The 18,797-nt window shown below is 44.1% G+C and overlaps 1 protein-coding gene across 1 annotated transcript; it reads right to left on the bottom strand.

Moving 5' to 3' along the window:
* Nucleotides 1-1,869: 1,869 nt before the first annotated feature.
* On the bottom strand, nt 1,870-7,626 carry LOC109778910 (protein IQ-DOMAIN 5). The gene is made up of 7 exons (XM_020337499.4): nt 7,452-7,626; nt 6,214-6,367; nt 5,121-5,351; nt 4,463-4,690; nt 3,791-3,904; nt 2,534-3,035; nt 1,870-2,312 (listed from the first exon to the last, which is right to left on the bottom strand). Exons 2-7 carry the CDS (start codon nt 6,322-6,324, stop codon nt 2,182-2,184), a joined length of 1,317 nt encoding a protein of 438 aa, XP_020193088.1. The 5' UTR covers nt 6,325-6,367; nt 7,452-7,626; the 3' UTR covers nt 1,870-2,181.
* Nucleotides 7,627-18,797: the final 11,171 nt, after the last annotated feature.

Here is an 18,797-nt window from a genome sequence, read left to right as displayed (position 1 = left end):
GATAGCACACAAGGTATTCCTCCGGTATCCGGGAGTTGCATAATCTCATAGTCAAAGGAATATGTATAAGTCATGAAGAAAGCAGTAGCAATAAAACTTAACAATCATTATGCTAAGCTAACAGATGGGTCTTGTCCATCACATCATTCTCCTAATGATGTGATCTCGTTCATCAAATGACAACACATGTCTATGGTTAGGAAACTTAACCATCTTTGATTAACGAGCTAGTCTAGTAGAGGTTTACTAGGGACACTGTGTTTTGTCTATATATCCACACATGTATCAAGTTTCCGGTTAATAATATTCTAGCATGAATAATAGATATTTATCATGATATAAGGAAATATAAATAACAACTTTATTATTGCCTCTAGGGCATATTTCCTTCAAACTATTCGAATAGATTTACCCCTGTAGGGTTGCATCAATGTACCCACACGCATCCCTGTCAAAACCAGTTTTTGACCCATTATAGGCATGAACCGAAAGTTTCGAAACGACACGACGCGCCCCTAGCTATATCCAAGACCAGGAGAACCACCGAATGGGTTGACACCCAAATCAAAACTCCGCTCGGCTCTTCGAATCAGACCCAAACGTCTGCAAGAGGTTCCAAGGTAGTTGTTGGCCAAGACCAGGGTCAACCCCTCGTAGATCCGCGTTTTTGGACCACCAGTGGGATTTGGGTGGGTTCTCGCGCTAAGAGGAGAGAGGGAAGGGGCAGCCCTATTAGGCAAGTTTTATTGGGAAAGTTTATTTATTTGATTAACTGGCTACAGTGGCTGCATATTTAATCGTTCGGGCATCAAACGAAACTCCGGTTAACACGCAATTTTAAACATAGCCTTTCTAGACTATAACAAGGCCACGCAGATGTTTCGGGTCATTCAGACTTTGTTTAAATGCCCATTTTGAAAATAGGTTCACTTTCTAAAAGAAAGGGGGTCTGAACTAGAGGTGCGAGATAGGGCCGTCCTAAAATACCCAAATTTTTAGGGGATCTTCGGGTCGGGGGAGTCGTGTGTCTTATTTTGTTTTCACTTTTGGGCATATTTTGTGATGTTGCCCAACATACCTCTTAGTTTCTCTTTTGCACTTTGTGAATTTGTTCGGATGTGGTCGTGGTTGGTACTTTATAAGCAGGACAAAAGCATATTTTGAGACTGCAAATCGTTGAGCTCGTTCGTAGTAGATAACCAAATGTTTTTTTAGGGAAGATGACCAAATGTTAGTATTACAGCGTGCAGGACCATGAAGCTGCACTCCCACATCAGCTGTGGACTGGCGTGTCCGCTAGATAGGTTGCAAGTCCTGCAACAACGTTAATTCATTGGCACACCGTAACTGCACATTCATGCATGCAACAGCGCCACAGGCGATGATAAGCTGCCGCCTGCTACTGCTACTATCATCATATGCATCATCTTTTGTACCGCGGTAAAACGCTGAGCAGCCTCATGGCACACCACGTGATGGAGGGGAGGCGAACAAAGGAAGTGCAGGTTGAGCCTCGTGTTTCAATCATACACAAATCCAGCAAAAGTTGCAGCTTTTCACCTGCTGCATGATTGTACTAGTACTAACCTACCCCCCCCCCCCCCCCCCCCCCCAACGATGCAGCAACAGTACAAGCAGAGGCCGGTGCTTTGCAAAAGCAGAGGATCCACATGAAACCTCCACGTACCCTGACTGATAAAGAACTCAATCATAGAGAGCAGCACTGCAGCAGAAGCTCGTAAATTACCATCGAATAAACTACATATTATCAAAACACACTAACCTCAAAAAGATATGTTCATCGGCAACGAGCCATTGATCAGATGCAGGAATGCTCAAAACAAAATGAAATGAAATGGAGTGAACATGTTTGTCACCAGAAATGAAAAATTAAGGCTGCACAACAGCACAATCACTTGTTTCAGCAGTTAGAACAGCATACAAAGATGGCAAAACATAAGCAAAATCAAGAATGGACAACGCAACAACACCAATGACAGTCGGCAACCCGCAACCATGCACAATGGGAATGTCGAAACAGCCTGTCAACCTAGATGCACAATCTTTTTACCGGAAAAAATTATGTACGGAGATGAAGCCTGCACAGCTGGAGAAACGGCACACCAGGAACGGAACGGAACAGATCTGCCCAGGTCAGATTGGGAACGGTAGTATGTGCAATCAGGCCTGCAACTCGACTTGCTTCCGGGCTTGGTTGGGCGCGTTCGCCCGTGGTTTCGGGTCAGACTTAGCACTGCTCGATCGGTTCATCGGATTCCTGTTGGTTGTCCCCTTTGCTGCTCCCCCGCCGACTGTTAGAAACATCAAAACTGGCTGGATTATGTACTGCTGGTTCATGGAAATGCATGGCAGAAAAAGGAGATATGTACATAGAAATTGAGAGTCTAGTATTTGCAAGCATGCTAGAAAGTGAGTTCATGGAAATACAACTAACAAGATGAGAAATCCTTCTAGGATTAAAGCATGTATGCTATGAAAACGATGGATGGGTTGTGATTATTGTGTATTTTACCGTTATTTGGCAGGGACAAGCGTTTCTTGGCCGATGTATTCAGCTGCGCGCGCCTTTCTTTCTGATTGTGCACAGCCAAGGGAGCTATATCTGTGGGCTGGGAGCTGACTTCCTCAAAAGCCTCATCTTCCAATTTCGGCTTCTGTTTCGATGTTCCCAGAGAGGTGGAAGGCAGTACAGTTGACGATCGCCCAAATGAAGTGAAATTTATATCCGAATATGACTTCCTGTGGCTTGCACCTTTCTTCTTATTGAGGCCATTAGGAGGAGTGGTTGTGCTTGAAGTTGGCGCTTTGCCCTTTGGTGTGACCTGAGGTTTTATTTCCTCATCCTGATTATCATCACACACTGGCATGCTCTCTTTGGCACTGTTGTCAAGTAACCTGTTCTCCCATGGACGTGCAGCCACCCATCTCTCTACCCAGTTTGATCCCCAGTGGTCGTCATCAAGTTCAGATCCCTGCAGATTTGTAGGTTTCTGTTGCCTTGAACCAGCTTGCCGCTGTTCAAGAGAAAAACAGAAGTTAATGACTTCGGAGAGGTTAACAGATATAAAAAAATTTGTACAGAATTGTCAGCATGCGAATCAATCATATCTACATGTGAGGATCATTCTTAAATGCTACCTGTAGTTTCTTTGGTGCACTAACTCAAGCTAAATTGTAGAGTACACTGGTAAAATTTCAACTAGGTACCGTACATCCCCTGAAAATAGTAATTTTTTTCGACTAAAAATTGCACTTTCTATATTTAGTTAATGTAAACCATTTAATATATCCTCACCAGAATAAGAAGAGCAGTACTTTCTCCTTTGTCTTGACTATTTAGCGAGTTTATATGACTGTCTCTTTTCTAGTTTATTATCCGAATCTTAGTCCTCCAAGAGAAGGAAGTGCTTTTAATCTTAGCAGTTGTTTATATTCGCAAACATATGCAGCGCCCAGTGGAAAAAAATAACACCCCTCAGAGAAAAACATAAGCACATTAGATATTCGCAAACATATGCAGCGCCCAGTTGTTTATATTCGCAAACATGTGTTCTTCACTAGACTGTTACGTAATTCACGAGCAGAGCAAGCATGAAACATATCTGCTAATTGACTTCTTGCTTGTGGCATTAACTTCCTGAGCTGACTAATGGATCATGAACAAGTGTACATTCAACAAACAGTTCGATTCTAGATCATCAAGTTAACCTCACTTAACAAGTTTCAATTAGTTATTAATGTGTTCTGGTATGGTACCCTCCAAAATTACCTGATGAGTCAATGCATACGCCATCGCTCTCTCACGTTTTGCAGCAGCTTCCTGCCTTTTCAGTACTTTAGCTTGCATTTCTGCCACAGAACCAATACCGCCACACCAGCCTTCCTGCATTTGTTGTTGCAGAAGTAAACAAAGTTATCCCTTAAACAGCATCTAGTCGATAAACAAAATTATGCCACCCATGTATGACCTGCCTTAATTTTTCATTTCAGAAAGAAAAAAAACTGGTGACCAAAACAATGTTAATGATCAACAGGTCTAATCGCAATGAATATATTATTGTTGCATTTATTGGCAGAATATCAAAGGGTTGAAGTAAAATGGCATTCATTCAGGGCATACAGCTGGGATAGATACACAATAACCGAATATTACGTGGTTGGTGGTTAGGAGCAAGTCAACCCTTAAATAAAATATTTTCTTGTCCCTAACCCAAGTTCAATCCAGGTCAGCCAATGAACCGTGTTTAGTGCGACAGCATGTGTACTTCCATCCTTCAGCATACCACTTGTAATTAAATTTAATATGCTGAATTTGTAAAACTAAACTCTAATGTCCAGTTTCTCTCCTTCCATGACAAGTGTAGTTTGTGTAACTGAATGATAGATCAGGAGTAAGGGACATAGAGCAGCATATTTATTTCTAAGGGATTAGATGGCCTACCTCAATTTCTCGAACATGGTTCTCACAATCATCTTGCCCAGGGACCTTTTTCCGTGCCACTTGATTTTCTAATGCAACACCGGCTTGCCTTGCTCTCACACGAGCTTCAGCTCTTACCAACTCATGCATACACTGAAGTGTTTCTGCTGTCTGCTTTCTCACAATATAGCCCCTCACAAGGGCCTGGAGTAGAACTATACCTTTGAGTGCTCGTAAAGCCCGCCTAGCCTATTATGTATAGAAGCAACATAAGAGATCAAGATGTCAGAACCAGCCAACTATGATGGATGCTAGCAACCATGAGCTAAAATATTACACGAATAATAAATAACTACATATCTAGACAACTTATAATTTTAATTCAGGAGATAAAGATTTGTTTTCACTTTGTCATTTCCTGGTCATTGAAGAATTAACTATGAAACCCTAACAACAAATCTCTGTTTTTATGTTCTTCTTGGATTCTCTTAATAATGTATATAACCGCTTGCCCTTTGTATTTGCTGACAATTTAGGGTTTAGTTAAATAAATAACAGAAACATGAATATGGGCTCATTCACTATATGATGAGTGGTGACATTGCTTTCTCGACATGGAAAAGAGAGTTCATGATGCTATGTATTGTTTAACACAACGGTGCTCAATGATATAGCATACCAAGAATGCCCGAAATGAAGACTGAATAACTGTTGCAGCCAAATCCCCTTCTCTAGGAAGTTCTTCGGTCTGAGGAACATGCGTATCACGTGATGCACTTTCTGATGAAATTGAATTTGAAGCTAACTGTGTGTTGGTGCCATCCGTCGATGTTTCACTAGGCACTGCAAGTTCTTCTACTGTAGGATCCAGAGAATGCTTTCGTTTGTGTAGCTGTCGAGTAGCAGAGCTCTACAATATTTATGACAATCATTATGATCGGAAAGTCAAGTGAGTAGTTAGGAATTCATGCTTGCAAATCAACACTATAGTACGAGGTACACGGCAGACTAGAATACATATCACACTTATACTTAAGGTTGATTTAAGTGGACATAAAATGGAGTAGTGTATCAGAACTCTTACAACAGCTATATGTAAATGAAATAGCAAACGCCTTCGGTGGCTGGAAGTTTAGTTTGGTAAATTTTACAAACTGACGCCTTGAGAACTAAAATAAATAAGATATTTCAAAAATTAAAGACATTACTTGAAAGAATAAAGGACAATACAATCATCATTTTTTTGAAATAGGACAATACAATCATCTAGTGGTGCACAAATCAACCAGCTATCTGTTACAGTCAAGTTAACAAATTAGAACCTTAGTACCAAAATATTAACCACGGTTAGACAGGTTGAAGTCAGCCGTTTTTTAACAGCCCTACCCATCTGCATGGTAATTATAGTGTTGATACAACACTGGCATACACAGAATAGCTCTGATTTTGGCACTATTGACAGTGGAGCAGAGCAGTTGAGCAGCAAGCCCATGACAAAGACATGCCAACAACAGCACTTGTTTGGCATCAGACAAACCAAATTTGGTACACCATCCACTTCTGCAGTTTTGTTCATTCGTTAAGATTTGTTATGTTCCCGAATCCCCCATAGAAAGACAAAAACCAAAAGCATGCGCACCTATCAAGCTGTGCTCATAAGAGAAGAAAACAAAAACAAAAGACAAACAAACTAATCATAGGTCCACACCTCATAGTTCAGCCATTCATTATGATTACACGCTATAAAACACAAGGCGGATACCATGACTTACAGCTTCACTGCTCTCGGCATTTTGTGCCTTTTCTTGATTTTCTGAACTCCGCCCCTTTTCCTGCTTTCTTATGCGAACCAGTGATTTAATCCACTTGGCTGAAATACCCATGGTAACCCAACCTTTCCTTTCTTCTAATCAGAGAGCCAGAGACCTGCATTCAGAATATTGTGATGTTACTGTGCTACACAAGCAAAGCTGCTTCTGCTTGGAACTTAAGTAAAAGAACAAAAATGACTCATCACAACTTAAAACCAAGAAAAACCACATAACAATTGCTAGAATGTCGAGCAATGCATCCTACAATAAGAGCTAGCACATGCAAGTTGCTTCCAATGATTACTGGCAGTCCAGTAAAGAACCTAAGTTGCATGATAAGGTCAGTTAGAAGCAACAAAGATATTCTGTCATTCCTTCACTGATGGTTTGCCCAAAAAGTATACAATACCAGTCAAGACTGCGGCAGCAAACTAGCAGAGATGCTGATAGGTAATCCTACTCCACCACCTAATATACAGTACACGCAAGAATGTTTCGCACGCCAGGCCGAAATCGAAGAACAGTTCAGCAGGCCATCCGGGGATATGCGCCATATATCGAACCCAGAAAGTAAGAGAAACAGAGTTTCAGAAGCTTTGCCATGGTTCTGCAAAATGTAAGCAACATTTGAACTCTGCGAATGCGGCTAAAAACTGAGCAGAACTCACGAATAATTCCCAGCCAAGAGGGATGCATTCCAACACGAAGATTTCAAGGGTTGCAGGCGACGCAAAACGTTCACCTTGAAGGTTCACTGAACTTTACAGCGAATGAGAACACGGCCAGCCCCCAAAAGAAACCCAGCTTTGGTGAGCAAGAAAAAGAGGGGGGCGGAGATTGTCAACAGACCCTCTTTACGGCACTCCGTATAAACACATCGATGGCAGTTCCAAGCAAAAAAATCAACAAAAACACACACCATGTGTACCCGCGACGGCAGTTCCAAGCCACCGAACGCGCGCACAAATCAGGAGTTCAGAACCACAGGCCGCGAGACGAGCGAGCAAAGGGATGCAGAGCTCGAAATTCCCCCCAAAATCTGGCGAAAACGGGACTCGAATCAAAGAGCAGGCCCGCCAATCATTCAGTCAGGGGTCTCGAATTGGACCAAATCGCACCGGGGATGAACGCGCAGCACAGAGGCGCTCGTCGAAGTGCCTACGGAATGGGGGATTCTGGGCATGGAGGCTGGGACTCACCGGGGCGCCGAAGACGAGAGCCTGAGACCGGGAAGCTGGAGAGTGGAGAGCATTCCTTCCCTCCCCTTCCGCCGCTCGCCTCTTGTGTCGCGCGTCGTGAGCCCCTCTTCTTTTCTGCCTCGGGGTGTACTCTTCTTCTCTCCCTCTTTGTTTGCGCTTTTCGTTTCTTGGAAGCAAATAAAAAAAAAAGGACAGGAGATCACATTGAAATGATCTGTTGAGTGCTGACATCGAAAAGTCTGAAACCTCAGTTTTATCTCTTGCCACCCAATTTTATGGGGAGAGTTGTTGAGTAAATATATTTTACCCAAACCACCCATGTACACCTTTTTTTTTATAAGGGCATCTCCAACGCGGACAGTTAAATCGCGAGCATATGTCCGGACCAAGTTGTCATGACGCAGTTTGCCATCCAACATGGTTATGTATTTGTCCGCGGGCACGCCAGGCTGTCCAAAAACCCGCAAATCGAACGCAAACCAGGAGGGGCTTCGCGGGAGTCCGGACCCCCGCCACATACTCGACCCCCATTCTCTCCGCTCCCGATCGTACCCGCCCTCCTCCCTAATTCCCGCGCTTTTCAAATTTCACCGCACCTGGACGCGTATGAGGAGATGCCCGAGCCGGTGGAGGTGGAGGATCAAGAGAATGTGGTCGCCCACAAGATCAACTCGGCAACACAGAAAGCCGGCCGCCTCAAAAGGAAGACAAGGGATCAAGAGGCGGGCCCCTAGTAGGGGCGGGGATGGGGACAGGGGTCAGGCGGGGGCGGAGACGACGGGCATGGGTAGGGCGAGCGCCGCCATCGCCGTCCATGCACACGCGCCCTGGCCAAAGCAATTTCAGCCGCCCTACTTCTACGTCGTCAGTCGTCGTCGACGGGTACGTGTCATATTGCATCGCAGTCAACGCGGCATCGCTCCATTTCGTGGACTCACCATCGCTGCAGCTTGTCTGGTCGCGAATGTCGGGCGTGGATCAGCTTGGTGCTTGCTCTCTGTTCGCCAGTATGTCTCAACTGGGTGAGACTGCATATGAAGACGCGTACATGGAGTTCATGGGGATGATCCTCTAGTGTATGATCGATGAAGCAATTGTCGCACACCATGGCTACTAGGTGTGAAGGGCTGTCGGATCGGCACAACGACCCGTCTCGAGGCTAAGGCCCGAGCCCCGATCGTTATTTGTTGGTGCACGATTGTCGCCTTTCAAGTCGGAAGTTGGTGACCAGGATTTTGCGGAGTTCAGATAGGGCGGCCGGGCTCTGATGTTGACGTTGATCTGGTCGCATAGGCGTGTCTGCATTGTACGTTGGTACGCAACCATAGGGTTGTGTAGCTCAAAGACACCTTCTGAGCCGACGGTCAGTGGTGAAGGCGTTGTGGAGCTCGATGAGGCCCGCCTATGTGATCCGCTGAAGTGGTGGGACGCATACATGGAGGTCAATGTAGTGGTCGAGAACGCCAGTGCGCTGAATAAGACGGTGTGGGCAAGGGAGACCGGTGGGCTAATGTCGACCCAGCCCGTCCCGTCCATCGTGAAGGTGAGGCTTTCTCCTAGTGGATGCCGCCAGCAGGAGAGGAGACCCGATATGGATTCGGTTTCCAGCCAACGCAGCCCCCTGCTTGGCACGCCAACTGAAAGCGCATAAACCCATCGGTACCCTCAATAGGGTTGTGAACATGGTTGGAAGTAACAGATCATAGATCACACGAGGAAGTTGTTGGGGAACGTAGTAATTTCAAAAAAATTCCTACGCACATGCAAGATCATGGTGATGCATAGCAACGAGAGGGGAGAGTGTTGTCCACGTACCCTCGTAGACCGAAAGCAGAAGCGTTAATACAACGCGGTTGATGTAGTTGTACGTCTTCACGATCCGACCGATCAAGTACCGAACGCACGGCACCTCCGAGTTCAGCACACGTTCAGCTCGATGACGTCCCTCGAACCCCGATCCAGCCGAGTGTTGAGGGAGAGTTTCGTCAGCATAACGGCGTGGTGACGATGATGATGTTCTACCGACGCAGGGCTTCGCCTAAGCACCGCTACGATATTATCGAGGTGTAATATGGTGGAGGGGGCACCGCACACGGCTAAGAGATCAATAGATCAATTGTTGTGTCTAGAGGTGCCCCCTGCCCCCGTATATAAAGGAGCAAGGGGGGTTCGGCTGGCCAAGGGGAGAGGCGCGCCAGGAGGAGTCCTACTCCTACCGGGAGTAGGACTCCCCCCCTTTTCCATGTTGGACTAGGAGAGAGAGGGGGAAGAGGTGGAGGGGAGGAAGGAAAGGGGGGGCGCCGCCCCCTCTCCTTGTCCTATTCGCACTGGGGGGGAGGGGTGCGCGGCCCTGCCCTGGCCTCCTCTCCTCTCTTCCACCTAGGCCCACTAAGGCCCATTATGTTGCCGGGGGGTTCCGGTAACCTCCCGGTACTCCGGTAAAATCCCGATTTCACCCGGAACACTTCCGATATCCAAACATAGGCTTCCAATATATCAATCTTTGTGTCTCGATCATTTCGAGACTCCTCGTCATGTCCGTGATCACATCCGGGACTCCGAACAACCTTCGGTACATCAATACATATAAACTCATAATATAACTGTCATCGTAACGTTAAGCGTGCGGACCCTACGGGTTCGAGAACTATGTAGACATGACCGAGACACGTCTCTGGTCAATAACCAATAGCGGAACCTGGATGCTCATATTGGCTCCCACATATTCTACGAAGATCTTTATCGGTCAGACCGCATAACAACATACGTTGTTCCCTTTGTCATCGGTATGTTACTTGCTCGAGATTCGATCGTCGGTATCTTAATACCTAGTTCAATCTCGTTACCGGCAAGTCTCTTTACTCGTTCCGTAATACATCATCTCGCAACAAACTCATTAGTTGCAATGCTTGCAAGGCTTTAAGTGATGTGCATTACCGAGAGGGCCCAGAGATACCTCTCCGACAATCGGAGTGACAAATCCTAATCTCGAAATACGCCAACCCAACAAGTACCTTCGGAGACACCTGTAGAGCACCTTTATAATCACCCAGTTACGTTGTGACATTTGGTAGCACACAAAGTGTTCCTCCGGTAAACGGGAGTTGCATAATCTCATAGTCATAGGAACATGTATAAGTCATGAAGAAAGCAATAGAAACATACTAAACGATCGAGTGCTAAGCTAACGAAATGGGTCAAGTCAATCACATCATTCTCCTAATGATGTGATCCCGTTAATCAAATGACAACTCATGTCTATGGCTAGGAAACGTAACCATCTTTGATAAACGAGCTAGTCAAGTAGAGGCATACTAGTGACACTTTGTTTGTCTATGTATTCACACAAGTATTATGTTTCCGGTTAATGCAATTCTAGCATGAATAATAAACATTTATCATGATATAAGGAAATAAATAATAACTTTATTATTGCCTCTAGGGCATATTTCCTTCAGTCTCCCACTTGCACTAGAGTCAATAATCTAGTTCACATCACCATGTGATTTAATACCAATAGTTCACATCACCATGTGATTAACACCCATAGTTCATATCGTCATGTGACCAACACCCAAAGGGTTTACTAGAGTCAATAATCTAGTTCACATCGCTATGTGATTAACACCCAAAGAGTACTAAGTTGTGATCATGTTTTGCTTGTGAGAGAAGTTTAGTTCAACGAGTCTGCCACATTCAAATCCGTATGTATTTTGCAAATTTCTATGTCAACAATGCTCTGTACAGAGCTACTCTAGGTAATTGCTCCCACTTTCAATATGTATCCAGATTGAGACTTAGAGTCATCTGGATCAGTGTCAAATTGCATCGACGTAACCCTTTACGACGAACCTTTTGTCACTTCCATAATCGAGAAACATATCCTTATTCTACTAAGGATAATTTTGACCGCTGTCCAGTGATCTACTCCTAGATCACTATTGTACTCCCTTGCCAAACTTATGGTGAGGTACACGATAGGTCTGGTACTCAGCATAGCATACTTGATAGAACCTATGACTGAGGCATAGGGAATGACTCTTCATTCTCTTTCTATTTTCTGCCGTGGTCGGGTTTTGAGTCTTTACCCAACTTCACACCTTGTAACACAGGCAAGAACTCTTTCTTTGACTGTTCCATTTTGAACTATTTCAAAATCTTGTCAAGGTATGTACTCATTGAAAAAACTTATCAAGCGTCTTGATCTATCTCTATAGATCTTGATGCTCAATATGTAAGCAGCTTCACCGAGGTCTTTCTTTGAAAAACTCCTTTCAAACACTCCTTTATGCTTTGCAGAATAATTCTACATTATTTCCGATCAACAATATGTCATTCACATATACTTATCAGAAATGTTGTAGTGCTCCCACTCACTTTCTTGTAATACAGGCTTCACCGCAAGTCTGTATAAAACTATATCCTTTGATCAACTTATCAAAGCGTATATTCCAACTCCGAGATGCTTGCACCAGTCCATAGATGGATCGCTGGAGCTTGCATATTTTGTTAGCACCTTTAGGATTGACAAAACCTTCTGGTTGCATCATATACAACTCTTCTTTAATAAATCCATTAAGGTATGCAGTTTTGTTTATCCATTTGCCAGATTTCATAAAATGCGGCAATTGCTAACATGATTCGGATAGACTTAAGCATAGATACGAGTGAGAAACTCTCATCGCAGTCAACACCTTGAACTTGTCGAAAACCTTTTGCAACAATTCTAGCTTTGTAGATAGTAACACTACTATCAGCGTCCGTCTTCCTCTTGAAGATCCATTTAATCTCAATGGCTCGCCGATCATTGGGCAAGTCAAACAAAGTCCATACTTTGTTCTCATACATGGATCTCATCTCAGATTTCATGGCCTCAAGCCATTTTGCGGAATCTGGGCTCACCATCGCTTCTTCATAGTTCGTAGGTTCGTCATGGTCTAGTAATATAACCTCCAGAATAGGATTACCGTACCACTCTGGTGCGGATCTTACTCTGGTTGACCTACGAGGTTCAGTAATAACTTGATCTGAAGTTCCATGATCATCATCATTAACTTCCTCACTAATTGGTATAGGCGTCACATAAACTGGTTTCTGCGATGAACTACTTTCCAATAAGGAAGCAAGTACAATTACCTCATCAAGTTCTACTTTTCTCCCACTCACTTCTTTCGAGAGAAACTCCTTCTCTAGAAAGGATCCATTCTTAGCAACGAATGTCTTGCCTTCGGATCTGTGATAGAAGGTGTACCCAACTGTCTCCTTTGGGTATCCTATGAAGACACATTTCTCCGATTAGGGTTTGAGCTTATCAGGATGAAACTTTTTCTTATAAGCATCGCAACCCCAAACTTTAAGAAACGACAACTTTGGTTTCTTGCCAAACCACAGTTCATATGGTGTCGTCTCAAACGGATTTAGATGGTGCCCTTTTTTTAACGTGAATGCAACTGTCTCTAATGCATAACCCCAAAACTATAGTGGTAAATCGGTAAGAAACATCATAGATCGCACCATATCTAGTAAAGTACGATTACGACGTTCGGACACACCATTACGCTGTGGTGTTCCGGGTGGCGTGAGTTGCGAAACTATTCCGCATTGTTTCAAATGAAGACCAAACTCATAACTCAAATATTCTCCTCCACGATCAGATCGTAGAAACTTTATTTTCTTGTTACGATGATTTTCCACTTCACTCTGAAATTATATGAACTTTTCAAATGTTTCAGACTTCTGTTTCATTAAGTAGATATACCCATATCTGCTCAAATCATTTGTGAAGGTCAAAAAATAATGATACCTGCTACGAGCCTCAATATTCATCGGACCACATACATCTGTATGTATGATTTCCAACAAATCTGTTGCTCTCTCCATAGTTCCGGAGAACGACGTTTTAGTCATCTTGCCCATGAGGCACGGTTCGCAAGCATCAAGTGATTCATAATCAAGTGATTCCAAAATCCCATCAGTATGGAGTTTCTTCATGCGCTTTACACCAATATGACCTAAATGGCAGTGCCACAAATAAGTTGCACTATCATTATTAACTTTGCATCTTTTGGCTTCATTATTATGAATATGTGTATCACTACGATCAAGATCCAACAAACCATTTTATTGGGTGTATGACCATAGAAGGTTTTATTCATGTAAACAGAACAACAATTATTCTCTAATTTAGATGAATAACCGTATTGCAACAAACATGATCAAATCATATTCATGCTCAACGCAAACACCAAATAACACTTATTTAGTTTCAACACTAATCCCGAAAGTATAGGGAGTGTGTGATGATGATCATATCAATCTTGGAACTACTTGCAACACACATCGTCACCTCGCCTTTTACTAGTCTCTGTTTATTCTGCAACTCCCGTTTCGAGTTACTACTCTTAGCAACTGAACCAGTATCAAATACCGAGGGGTTGCTATAAACACTAGTAAAGTACACATCAATAACATGTATATCCAATATACCTTTGTTCACCTTGCCATCCTTTCTTATCCACCAAATAGTTGGGGTAGTTCCGCTTCCAGTGACCAGTCCCTTTGCAGTAGAAGCACTTAGTCTCAGGCTTAGGTTCAGACTTGGGCTTCTTCACTTGAGCAGCAACTTGCTTGCCGTTCTTCTTGAAGTTCCCCTTCTTCCCTTTGCCCTTTTCTTGAAACTAGTGGTCTCGTCAACCATCAACACTTGATGTTTTTCTTGATTTCTACCTTCGTCGATTTCAGCATCACGAAGAGCTCGGGAATTACTTTCGTCATCCCTTGCATAGTATAGTTCATCACGAAGTTCTACTAACTTGGTGATGGTGACTAGAGAATTCTGTCAATCACTATTTTATCTGGAAGATTAACTCCCACTTGATTCAAGCGATTGTAGTACCCAGACAATCTGAGCACATGCTCACTGCTTGAGCTATTCTCCTCCATCTTTTAGCTATAGAACTTGTTGGAGACTTCATATCTCTCAACTCGGGTATTTGCTTGAAATATTAACTTCAACTCCTGGAACATCTCATATGGTCCATGACGTTCAAAACGTCTTTGAAGTCCCGATTCTAAGCCGTTAAGCATGGTGCACTAAACTATCAAGTAGTCATCATACCGAGCTTTTGTCAAACGTTCATAACGTCTGCATCTGCTCCTGCAATAGGTCTATCACCTAGCGGTGCATCAAGGACATAATTCTTTTGTGCAGCAATGAGGATAATCCTTAGATCACGGATCCAATCCGCGTCTTTGCTACTAACATCTTTCAACATAATTTTTCTCTAGGAACATATCAAAAATAAACACAGGGAAGCAACAACGCGAGCTATTGATCTACAACATAATTTGCAAAATACTATCAGGACTAAGTTCATGATAAATTTAAGTTCAATTAATCATATTACTTAAGAACTCCCACTTAGATAGACATCCCTCTAATCTTCTAAGTGATCACGTGATCCATATCAACTAAACCATGTCCGATCATCACGTGAGATGGAGTAGTTTCAATGGTGAACATCACTATGTTGATCATATCTACTATATGATTCACGCTCGACCTTTCGGTCTCCGTGTTCCGAGGCCATATCTGTTATATGCTAGGCTCGTCAAGCTTAACCTGAGTATTCCGCGTGTGCAACTGTTTTGCACCCGTTGTATTTGAACGTAGAGCCTATCACACCCGATCATCACGTGGTGTCTCAGCACGAAGAACTTTCGCAACGGTGCATACTCAGGGAGAACACTTATACCTTGATAATTTAGTGAGAGATCATCTTATAATGCTACCGTCAATCAAAGCAAGATAAGATGCATAAAACATAAACATCACATGCAATCAATATAAGTGATATGATATGGCCATCATCGTCTTGTGCTTGTGATCTCCATCTCCGAAGCACCGTCATGATCACCATCGTCACCGGCGCGACACCTTGATCTCCATCGTGTCATCGTTGTCGTCTCGCCAACTTATGCTTCTACGACTATCGCTACCGCTTAGTGATAAAGTAAAGCATTACAGGGCGATTGCATTGCATACAATAAAGCGACAACCATATGGCTTCTGCCAGTTGCCGATAACTCGGTTACAAAACATGATCATCTCATACAATAAAATTTAGCATCATGTCTTGACCATATCACATCACAACATGCCCTACAAAAACAAGTTAGACGTCCTCTACTTTGTTGTTGCAAGTTTTACGTGGCTGCTATTGGGCTTAGCAAGAACCGTTCTTACCTACGCATCAAAACCACAACGATAGTTTGTCAAGTTGGTGTTGTTTTAACCTTCACAAGGACCGGGCGTAGCCACACTCGGTTCAACTAAAGTTGGAGAAACTGACACCCGCCAGCCACCTATGTGCAAAGCACGTCGGTAGAACCAGTCTCGCGTAAGCGTACGCGTAATGTTGGTCTGGGCCGCTTCATCCAACAATACCGCCGAACCAAAGTATGACATGCTGGTAAGCAATATGACTTATATCGCCCACAACTCATTTGTGTTCTACTCGTGCATATAACATCAACGCATAAAACCAGGCTCGGATGCCACTGTTGGGGAACGTAGTAATTTCAAAAAAATTCCTACGCACACGCAAGATCATGGTGATGCATAGCAACGAGAGGGGAGAGTGTTGTCCACGTACCCTCGTAGACCGAAAGCGGAAGCGTTAATACAACGCGGTTGATGTAGTCGTACGTCTTCACGATCCGACCGATCAAGTACCGAACGCACGACACCTCCGAGTTCAGCACACGTTCAGCTCGATGACGTCCCTCGAACTCCGATCCAGCCGAGTGTTGAGGGAGAGTTTCGTCAGCACAACGGCATGGTGATGATGATGATGTTCTACCGACGCAGGGCTTCGCCTAAGCACCGCTATGATATTATCGAGGTGTAATATGGTGGAGGGGGGCACCGCACACGGCTAAGAGATCAATAGATCAATTGTTGTGTCTAGAGGTGCCCCTGCCCCCGTATATAAAGGAGCAAGGGAGGTTCGGCCGGCCAAGGGGAGAGGCGCGCCGGGAGGAGTCCTACTCCTACCGGGAGTAGGACTCCCCCCTTTTCCATGTTGGACTAGGAGAGAGAGGGGGAAGAGGTGGAGGGGAGGAAGGAAAGGGGGGGCGCCGCCCCCCTCTCCTTGTCCTATTCGGACGGGGGGGGGGGGGAGGGGCGCGCGGCCCTGCCCTGGCCTCCTCTCCTCTCTTCCACCTAGGCCCACTAAGGCCCATTATGTTGCCGGGGGGTTCCGGTAACCTCCCGGTACTCCGGTAAAATCCTGATTTCACCCGAAACACTTCCGATATCCAAACATAGGCTTCCAATATATCAATCTTTATGTCTCGATCATTTCGAGACTCCTCGTCATGTCCGTGATCACATCCGGGACTCCGAACAACCTTCAGTACATCAATACATATAAACTCATAATATAACTGTCATCGTAACGTTAAGCGTGCGGACCCTACAGGTTCGAGAACTATGTAGACATGACCGAGACACGTCTCTGGTCAATAACCAATAGCGGAACCTGGATGCTCATATTGGCTCCCACATATTCTATGAAGATCTTTATCGGTCAGACCGCATAACAACATACGTTGTTCCCTTTGTCATCGGTATGTTACTTGCCCGAGATTCGATCGTCGGTATCTTAATACCTAGTTCAATCTCGTTACCGGCAAGTCTCTTTACTCGTTCCGTAATACATCATCTCGCAACAAACTCATTAGTTGCAATGCTTGCAAGGCTTTAAGTGATGTGCATTACCGAGAGGGCCCAGAGATACCTCTCCGACAATCGGAATGACAAATCCTAATCTCGAAATACGCCAACCCAACAAGTACCTTCGGAGACACCTGTAGAGCACCTTTATAATCACCCAGTTACGTTGTGACGTTTGGTAGCACACAAAGTGTTCCTCCGGTAAACGGGAGTTGCATAATCTCATAGTCATAGGAACATGTATAAGTCATGAAGAAAGCAATAGCAACATACTAAACGATCGAGTGCTAAGCTAACGAAATGGGTCAAGTCAATCACATCATTCTCCTAATGATGTGATCCCGTTAATCAAATGACAACTCATGTCTATGGCTAGGAAACATAACCATCTTTGATAAACGAGCTAGTCAAGTAGAGGCATACTAGTGACACTTTGTTTGTCTATGTATTCACACAAGTATTATGTTTCCGGTTAATACAATTCTAGCATGAATAATAAACATTTATCATGATATAAGGAAATAAATAATAACTTTATTATTGCCTCTGGGGCATATTTCCTTCAGAAGTTGCCTAGATTCGAGCCTCCGGGAAGGGGTAACAATCTATGTCCTGCTTTGTGTTTTGTATTCATGGTGGAGTACCTCATGCGAGAGTTACAATGGGGATGAGGTATGAGACTACCAAGAGTATGGTTCTACGGATGTAGATGGTAATGAGAGCCCCTAGCCTCCACCTTATATAGATCGTGGGGGCTAGGGTTTTGTAGGAGGGTAGATTCAATCTAACCGATGTTGTCTTGACTTGATGACCAAGATGATCTGTGGAGATATATATGAACCTTTGGGCTCCCTCCTATTGCCAGAACCTTGTGGGCATCTTGGGCCCCATGGCAGGCCTGCTGATGGGCTCCCCTTTGAGAAGCCACCCCCAGTCTACTACACAGTCACTTAGCCGCGTGTATGGGTCTCTGATCTTTCCTCCCATGGTTGGACCTTCACCGAGTCCCGTGGGCCCTAAGGCAGGCCTACTGCCCGGCTCCCTCTTGGAGGCCACCTCTAGTGTATTACACCATGAGCATAGTAGAAGTAGACGTTAAGTGCGTAGATAGTTGCGTAAGTGGCATATGGAACTTGAGTGATCGGGAAACCTACCTCTAGCTCCCCTTGGTTTGACACTCCATATACTTCCACACCCCCTGTGGATAGTGCTATAGTAACTCCATGCACTTGGGGATTATCACAAAGCTTCAATCGGTTGGTTGTTCGTGATATTTTTCTCCATCGTACCACTCTTATATAGTTTGATCTAAATGGTGTTGGTTTGTTCCTCAATGTTCCCTGATGATCGAGGTTGATGGAACGTAACCATGTTCCTTGAGCATAGATCTAGACATGGACTATACTTGACAGGACCCTGGAATAAGAGTATCGAAATACAGTGTGCAATTATACATGTATAACTTCATAATTCTTTGGACCCTTTTAACAAGAGATCACTGCTACTGTATGCTTTGTTAATATAGTTGTTGGACCCTCAAGAGCATGCAGTGAGCAGCAAAAATTCCCCTCCGTGAAGAACAAGGGTTATCAATCCGATGGAGCACCTGA

The sequence above is a fragment of the Aegilops tauschii genome, chromosome 5 (assembly GCF_002575655.3).
Source record: "Aegilops tauschii subsp. strangulata cultivar AL8/78 chromosome 5, Aet v6.0, whole genome shotgun sequence".
Classification (NCBI taxonomy): Eukaryota; Viridiplantae; Streptophyta; class Magnoliopsida; order Poales; family Poaceae; genus Aegilops; species Aegilops tauschii.
This window is presented reverse-complemented; position numbering and strand designations above follow the sequence as displayed.

Excerpts from the sequence above, each read along its gene's own strand:
- LOC109778910 (XM_020337499.4), bottom strand. The coding sequence starts at position 6,324 with ATGGGTATTTCAGCCAAGTGGATTAAATCACTGGTTCGCATAAGAAAG. Across the intron at positions 5,352-6,213 it reads ATGCCGAGAGCAGTGAAGCT|AGCTCTGCTACTCGACAGCT; the intron begins GTAAGTCATGGT and ends TAAATATTGTAG. Across the intron at positions 3,905-4,462 it reads ACCATGTTCGAGAAATTGAG|GAAGGCTGGTGTGGCGGTAT; the intron begins GTAGGCCATCTA and ends CAACAAATGCAG.